Source organism: Dasypus novemcinctus, chromosome 3, assembly GCF_030445035.2.
Source record: "Dasypus novemcinctus isolate mDasNov1 chromosome 3, mDasNov1.1.hap2, whole genome shotgun sequence".
Classification (NCBI taxonomy): Eukaryota; Metazoa; Chordata; class Mammalia; order Cingulata; family Dasypodidae; genus Dasypus; species Dasypus novemcinctus.
In genome coordinates this window covers 41,211,817-41,219,760 of record NC_080675.1, presented here as the reverse complement: position 1 = coordinate 41,219,760, position 7,944 = coordinate 41,211,817, and the positions used below count along the sequence as shown (strand labels likewise).

Here is a 7,944-nt window from a genome sequence, read left to right as displayed (position 1 = left end):
TTATTTAGCCCAAGGGCAAGCCAGTGAGCATGCTTTGAGGGGTGCACTACCTCATTGCCCACTCTATATCAAACAACAGCACTACAAGCAAGGAGAATTAGGAAGGTTTCTGCCATGGACTTCCCTACTGGCCAGGGAAACAAGAGTCTGCAGGTACAGGTAGGTCTTCCCCAGCCTCAAGGACAGGTGGCTGCAGACCTAACTGTCCTTGAGAGAGGCCTAGTGGAGTCAAGGCAACACAGAGGGGTGGGAATTCAGTTTACCCCCAAAACATACTGAGTGGAAGGAACCGAAGGCCACCAAGTCTTGAATAACAATATCCCTGTCTTCCCCAAAAGATGACCTCCCAAGAACCAGACCCGGGGTTTAGGAAAAGACCCGACTCCCCTCCGGCAGGTGAAGCATCTTCTCCAAAGCACCCAGTGCTAGGGTGCTTCTAGCCAAAGGAATGCCCTTTCCAAGGCAACAGTTTAGCTATTCAGCATGACGTCAAGGGTGGAAGTAGGACTAAGAGCATGGGAAAGCCTGGCAACCTCCTCTGTATTATTAGCCAGTGTTATGCCCATTTCCCCTTACCAGCCCTCCAAATACAGAAACACATTCTAAATTCAGGTGAAACCAGGCCAGTCCCCAGGCCCATGACTGCACCTCTCCCCACCCTAGATGTTCCTCTCCAAGCGTGCAGGGCTTCATCGCCCCCACCCCAGGGAGGCGTTGAGAGGCTATGGCTTCCTGTGGGAAAAACAAGCCTGGGAGCACGGAATAAAAGAACGCACCCAAACCCAGGCCTGCTGGGGTGCCATGTCCCTCTTGCAGCATTTCAGCACCCCAACATCACTCCACCAAAGGAAGACCACGTGCTGGACAGGGAAGACACCGGAGTCTCAGCTCCCCAGAAGCACCACCTCCAAGGCCATGATGTGGGCGAGGCTGGCCCTGGGCACCCCCCCCACACACACACACACACACTCCCACACCTACCACACTGAAGCAGCACATCAGGAAGGCTCCCCTGCCAAAGCCCTCCACCCCATCCCCCCTATGCTCCGCAATCCTCCAGCTTCAACCAAGGATGAGAAGTCAGCAGGTGCACCTCCTCCCTCAGGCTCCCAGCAGGAGGGGAAATCTCCAGGGAAAGTCATGCCCTGGACCAAGTAAAACAAGCCTCACCAGCAATGTTTCTTGAAAAAACTTGGGGTTTATTGATTTTTTTAAACTGCAAATAGTCGTTACAAAAAGTTTTTTTTTCTTTTAAATAAATTCACACAAAGAAAAAAGAAATAGAAAGCGACGGTAGTGAACAGCAAGAGGAATACTAATTACATTCATCTCCGTGTGTGTGTGCCAGTTCTGTTTACATTAACATTGGAAAACTCCAAACCTGGAATCCAGAACTTCAAATCTGTGATCGGAATGTCTTGAGATGGGCACGTGGAAGTCAAAAGGTTTCTCTCTTTTTTTGTTTTTTTTTTTTCCCTTTTAGAAGCTATACACAAAAAGAAGTTGTTCTCCTTCTGTACTGTCACAGAACTTTTAGATACATTCTCAGTCCTAGCTGTGAAAGGCCTAAAGAGAAAGAAACTCAATTTGCAGTCCAACACAAAGGGGGGAATTTCTAAAATAAATAATCCAACAGTTTTTTGCATTTTTTTAAATTAATTTTTCATTTTTTTAAAATAAAATAACCAAAAAGTGTAGTTACAAAAAAAATGTCGTTGAAGAATAATATATTAAAACTGTGGAAAAAAAGGAAAAAGACACGTCACAAAATTTTAAGATTAATATGAAGATCATAATTTAACATAAAAGAATATATTCTATGGATTTGTCATCCCGATAAATATGAACAAAATTAACAAAAAAAAAGCATAGTTTGGCAATAAATACGTTTTGATAAGTTAAATAAGCTTTTTTATATTGATGTGCAGTGACAAGCAAAATTTTGCTCTCCAATTTCTGAAAGTTATATGAAGTTTAAAACCCAGGGAAAAAAAGCATGGCGTGAGTGCTCTAAGGATAGACCTACGGTATTCTAGAGCAAAAACCATTAAAGCTACTTCTACAGGAAATCGTTTTACACAGATATTGTATGTGGAATGAATACCATTAACTGCTCACCCCTTACATGGTTTTTTTTTTTTTAGCTTTTCTCTCATTTTTTTGTTGTTATTTTTCTTTAAAGATGTCACATATTAGCTGGGGAACTTTAGCACCAAAATCAAGTCTCTCATAGTCCATCTAGCTTCCCCTTCCTCCCCACTTAAAAAAGAAAATAATTAAATCACAAAGTCCCACTTCTATCACAATCTTTGTCCGCTTTTTCAGCCTTCCTTCTTGCAGACCTACACAAATCCAGGCAAGATTAGTCAATAAGGGGTTCAGGTTGGGAAGGAAAAGGTTTTGAATGTCAAAGACAGGTTTTCCCAAAAACCCAAGTCTGGCAACAACTCTCCCAGGGGCGGGTGTTGGGGGGGAGAGGGTGACCTCTGGGAAGAGGGGAAAAGCGTGCAGGAGACTGAAATGAGGGCAGGTGCAGCTGTGTGGCCAGTGGAGGGAGCTGCTGGTTCTGGGTCTCCTCCCCCTCCCGGGCGCTCCCCCTGGGCAGGGAGGCCCACGGGTGCCCTCTGGCGCTGAAGAGGTAATGTAGTCACAGTGACAAAGTTAGATTACAAGGCACTAAGTTGCTTCTGTAAACTGTTACTGCTTTTTTCTTTTGGGATTTGGCACTTACGGCTTAAGCCAGAAAAAGGCATCTACTGACAAATATGGGACTTGTCTGTTAGGCATGGTAGATGGGCGATACAATTGAGAGGAGGGGGTTTCAAGCCAGAGGAAGCTACTGACAAATTGACTTGTCCTTATGTTAGGTGGGTGTTAACAAGGAAGGGAAGAGGGAGGGGCAGTCCAAGGTTCTGGAGGGACAGGGTTGAGCTTAACCTTGTTCAGTAGGGGGCTGTGGGCATCGGGTGGGGAGGCGGGTGAAGGTGGGGGGGTGGGGGTAGATTAGGCGGGGGGGGGGGACCCTCGCTAGCCTGGTTTAGTCATCTGAGATGGAGAGTCTGCTGAAAATGGGCAGGCGTCTTGAGTTGTCCAAGGTAGGGGAGTCTGAGCCACTGTGGCTGCTGCTGGAGCTGCTCAGGTAGCCCTCCTGGTCCGAGAGAGAATCCTGAGGGCTGGGGGGAGAGTCAAACATGTGAGGGGACTCAGACATGGGCCGGAAGAGGAAGGTGGTGGGTGAGCCACCACCCCCCGGCAGCCCCATGCTAGGGGCAAAGAGGCTCGCCAGCTCCTGGCTGGAGAAGGCGAAGGGGTTATTGGTGCCATCGGGCAGGGTGGGTGAGCCCAGGAGGTCATCGGCACTCAGGATAGGGGGTGGGGTGATGGACGTGGGGCTGTCCAGCAGCCCTGTGGCAGCGGCGGTGGCAGCGGCGCTGGGAAACCCAGCAAAGCTAAAGCTATGCTGGAGGCGGGGACGGTCAGCAGAGAGGTCCCGGGCCCCGGCCAGGGCGCGGCGCTCCTCGGCATTGTGGATGAAGTGGCAGCGGGGCCCGTAGGGGCAGAAGCCGATGGTGTGGAAGGTGCGGCACAGCTCCGTCTTGTACTTGGGGTGGCGGGTCAGGCTGCGGAGCTCGTGGATGCCGTGGGCGAACTGGCACTTGTCCCCGTACTTACAGGCACCGTTCTCCTCGAAGGGGCGGCACAGCTCCGTCTTGTAACGGCTGGAGTTGACCTGGCCGTTCCCCGGCTGCTTCTGGGTAGGCAGCAACCGCTCGCCCCCCTCTGAGAAAGAGCGGTCTCGGAAGCGGCTGTCCCGAGAGCTCAGGGCTGGGGCCGGCTCATTCTTGAGGCTGCTGAGGAGCTGGTTCTGGTGGAACTTGGAGCTGGGCAGGGTGACCGAGTGCCTCCGAGGGAAGCCCCCGCCGGCCGGGGTACCCACCGCCTTCCTGTCCAGCAGGCAGGCCCCTGCGTTGGGAGTACTGTAGTTGAGCATCTTGTTACCCTGGAGGGAAGAGAGAGGGGGGATGGTCAGTGACAGAGGGCCTCCACCAGGCCCAAGAAGGCTGCCTGCCACTAAAGACAGCCCCTCCATAATCCAGAAGTACCCCCAGGCCAGAGTAGCGGTGCGCAGCCTCTCCCTACGGAATCCTCCCCACCTCTGCCCTCAGCAAACGCACCCCCGCCCTTTCTCACAGGGGTCTCCTCTGGCCCCCTGCCTGAGAAACCAGGGTCCTAACCTGCCTGAGACATTGTTTTATGCAGGTGTCCTGCCCGTTGCCGATCCCTGAAATGCACCCCCATATCCTGTAGCCAAATCTGCCGCTTTTATCCAAAATAATCCAGCTTCTTTGCCTCCTAGATACATTCACCAGCTCAAAACAACTCCGACCTCTCTAGGACACCTCCTCCCCCAACAAAAACCTAAGTCTCAGATATGAGAGCAACTATGAACCAGGTCCCCTTTTTCAGTCCCAGCTTCCTTGAAATTCCTCCTCCCCCCACCACGACCTGGCCTAAGATCTCAACTTCCTCCTTCAGAAGTGGTCTCTTCTGGCAACAGGTTTCCAGAATGCCTTTGCATTATCTTCGGGAGGAAGGGGCAACAGGAGATAGACATGGGGGCCCGGTCTGGGGTTGAGCGAGCCATGTAATTCCAGAAAATAAAACTCACAGCCCCATGCTCCCAGAAGGGGTGACTTCTACAATGATCACCCCACCATTCTCCTCCCACCCTACCCCCCCCCTTTCATTAGGAAGATTCCTCTGCAATTGGTTTTCTGGCTGCAAAAGCAGGCTTGGATAAGAGCACCAGTGTTTAATCTTTAATGCAAAGCTGCAGATGGGAAGGAAAAGGAAAGCACCAAATCCCCCCATCTACCTCTTAGTGAATAGAGGATTTGGGCGGTGGGAGGGGGAGGGTTTGGAGGGCACCACAGGCAAGTTTCTGTTCCAGTGAGACCCTAGTCACCTGCCTAAACTGTACCCAAGATTTAGAGACAGCGCTGGCAGGGAACACCAGGGAGTTGTCCCAGCCCATGTGGGTGTCACTGGGCAAATTCTAAAGTTGGTCCCCCAGAAACCAAAAGCGGGGTGGGGGTGGGGTAGGGAATCTGTAGCCACAACCACGCAACCACCCCACCGAGCGGATTACAAGCACCAAGTCGAGAGTGGGCTCCAACAATGAGGTTCATTTAACAAGTCCTGGGGAGGGGAGGGGGCGAAAGAAAGAGAAATAGATCAAAGAAGGGAAAGGGGGTAAGGAGCAAGAAATGCCAGAGGGCGCAGGCAGCCTCGTGGGCAACTGGAGTTGGGGAAAACGCAGGGAGGGAAGAAAGCTGAAAAATCTAACTTTTTTGTTGTTGCTCTTCAAGTCCTCCTCGTCCCTGCACCCCAACCCTGCAGCCCTGGGGCCCTGGCAGCTGTGCTGAGGGAAGCAGCAAGTTGGGAAAAGCAACATGATCCGACATGTTTAAAAGAGAGCAAAACACTTTAGCAATTAAAAGTAGCCTAACAGCTTCACCCTTACAAACTGGGGGGATAGAGATGGGAGAAAAAAAAAATTAACAACAGGGGAGCGGATATAGCTCAGTGATTGAGCACTTGCTTCCCACGTTCGAGGTCCTGGGTTCAATCCTTGGTACCTCCTGAAAAAAAAAAAATGAACAACTCTAGACTCTTAGTACGTGCACTTAAATTGCACCCCTGGAACATTCCGGGTTCAAAACTTCCTTCTGCCAACACCAGCCGGCAAGTCACACGGCTTAAGGAGGTCCCCATTAAAGCTTTCCCCGCGGGGACCAGTGGTCTTGCAGTCGTTTTGCGCTGCCTGCCCCCGCCCCCTACCCCCATCGTCGCGCCACGGCCCCTAGCAACACAGGTAAAGCAGGTCAACCGAGAGGCCCATTTTTCATCCCAAAGTTTACAGCACAATAGATCATTAGCGCTAGAGGAAGCCCGGCCAATCTCGGGCGGACGAACTCCACTGCAAACTCATTTTGCAATATCCTTTTGAATCACAGCTCTTGGGTCTTTGCCCTCGTCGCAGATCCCCAACCCCTCCAAAGAAATGGTGAAAAATCTTTTAAGACATTGTCCTGGGCCTGTACTTCTCCGAGGGACCCCTATCCCCAGCCAGCCACGGGGCTGACCAGACTCGAATCCTTCCTGGAGGCGGCGAGACCCAGAGCGTAAACCGGAAAATCGAGCTAAATCAGCTAAACGCGGCTTAAGGAGCACCTTAGGTAGGAAAGAATCGTCAAATTCTTGATCCAGGTCCCGCCAATGCCCCGCGTCCCCCGGGCAGCGCCAACACGCAAACTTTGTCCCCAACACTCGGGTCTCTCAATATTCACATGTAACACCCGGCAGGAACTGTTCAAACTCAAAGGGTGGAGAAGGCCAAATTCCTTCAAACTGGAAAGAAATGCGAGCGGACAATATAACCTCGCTTCGCTCCTACGTCCCCCTGCTCTCCAAGATTTAAAGATTGGGGGGGGAGGGGGGGAGGGGGGGCAGGGTTCTCTTTAAAGGAAAAAAGTAAGAAAGGGCTGTTTTTGAAAGGCTAACGCTCCTCTGCACTTTACCTTGCATAGAACTTCGCTCAAGTCGAAGATGGTGGCAGACACGAGGGTGGTGGTCATCCTGGGCGCTCGGACGGGACAGAGACGAGAACCTGGTGTGTCGCGAAGGTCCCGGTGCGGGGAAGGCGCAGCCTCCGGCTCTCCGGTCTGGAGTCCCACACGCCTGCTCCCAGCGCCCCTCGCCTTTCTCTGACTCTCCCGGGCTGCGGCGCGCAAAGCCCAATTTATAAAGTTTCAGACTTGCTGGGCTGGGGGAGGAGGAGCTTTAAACTTATTTAAATGAGGAAGAGGAGGAAAAAAAGTTGATTGACACTGAGGTTGAATCAGCCATGCGGTCAAAACGGGGGGGGGGGGGAGAGAGAAACTTTCAAAAGGAAGAAGGGGGAGGGGAGACGAGGAAAGAAGGCGGAAAAAAAAAAAACCACCACCACCACTTCTAGCCGTGCACAACTTTTTTTTTCTTAAAGAGGAAAAGTTTCGAGTCCACTCGCTTTGCTAACCCGGCGCTTCAGCGACCCTCTCCTGGGCCGAACGCGGCGCGGAGGGGAAGGGGCGCGACCCCCACCCCCCTTTACCAGCCTCGGAGCGCGGCTCTGTGACATCACTCATTCCACCCCCTTCGGGGTTTTGGTTGTGTTGTGTTTTTTTGTCGGGCAGGAAGGCGGGCTCGACTTTCTCTTTTTGCACGCGGGAGCTGCAGCCCGTCCTCGGTGCCCGGGCTGCGGTTTCCATCTTGAGCTGATCTCATTTGAAACTTCTCCAAGTGTCCACACAACTTACTCTTCCCGAGTTCTCTTCCGCGCTCGGCTGCCCATCTGCAAATCAGGGAGAGCGGGGAGACTGGACGTTTAAGTTGCACAAAGCGTCCGAGTCGGGGGTTTTAATATTCGTTTTGCTTTTTTAGCGCGTGTGGTCGGGGGTGACTCGGGAGACTTCCCCCCCTCCCCTTCCGAAAGGACCTGGCCTTGCGGGGGACGAGTTCAGCAAGACTTAGCGCGCCACAAGCGTCTACACCCGCGCTCACTTTGCAGCCGGCAGTCTCCGGGACATGGGTGGGAAAAGCCGGGGTCGCCGCAAAGACCACCGCCCGGGCTGATTTTTTTTGTTTGTTTATTTTAAATCAGGTTTTGCGCATCTAAACTTTAAACTTTTTGGTAAAGAAAAGCTCCGAATTCTTCAGGAATGTCTCCTCCCCCAAAATACACCACCTAGCCACGCACAACTTTCCTTGCACGCTCTGAACTGTGGGCAGCGTCGCACACACACCACACACCCCTAGACGCTTAAACAATGAAAACAAAAGTTATTTTGGTAAGAATAAAGGTAAAGAGGTGAGGATCGGGGAGGAGGGGCGCCCGGACACTTG

The 7,944-nt window shown here is 52.0% G+C and overlaps 1 protein-coding gene across 1 annotated transcript; it reads right to left on the bottom strand.

The window, feature by feature from the left end:
• Positions 1-1,178: 1,178 nt before the first annotated feature.
• ZFP36L1 (ZFP36 ring finger protein like 1) lies at positions 1,179-7,393 on the bottom strand. Its single transcript, XM_023584330.3, has 2 exons — positions 6,582-7,393; positions 1,179-4,000 (listed from the first exon to the last, which is right to left on the bottom strand). The coding sequence occupies exons 1-2, from the start codon at positions 6,636-6,638 to the stop codon at positions 3,038-3,040; spliced, it is 1,020 nt and encodes a 339-aa protein (XP_023440098.2). The 5' UTR covers positions 6,639-7,393; the 3' UTR covers positions 1,179-3,037.
• Positions 7,394-7,944: the final 551 nt, after the last annotated feature.

Coding starts and splice junctions, on each gene's coding strand:
- ZFP36L1 (XM_023584330.3), bottom strand. CDS start 6,638: ATGACCACCACCCTCGTGTCTGCCACCATCTTCGACTTGAGCGAAGTT. Junction 4,001..6,581: donor TGAGCGAAGTTCTATGCAAG/GTAAAGTGCAGA, acceptor TCTTCCCTCCAG/GGTAACAAGATGCTCAACTA.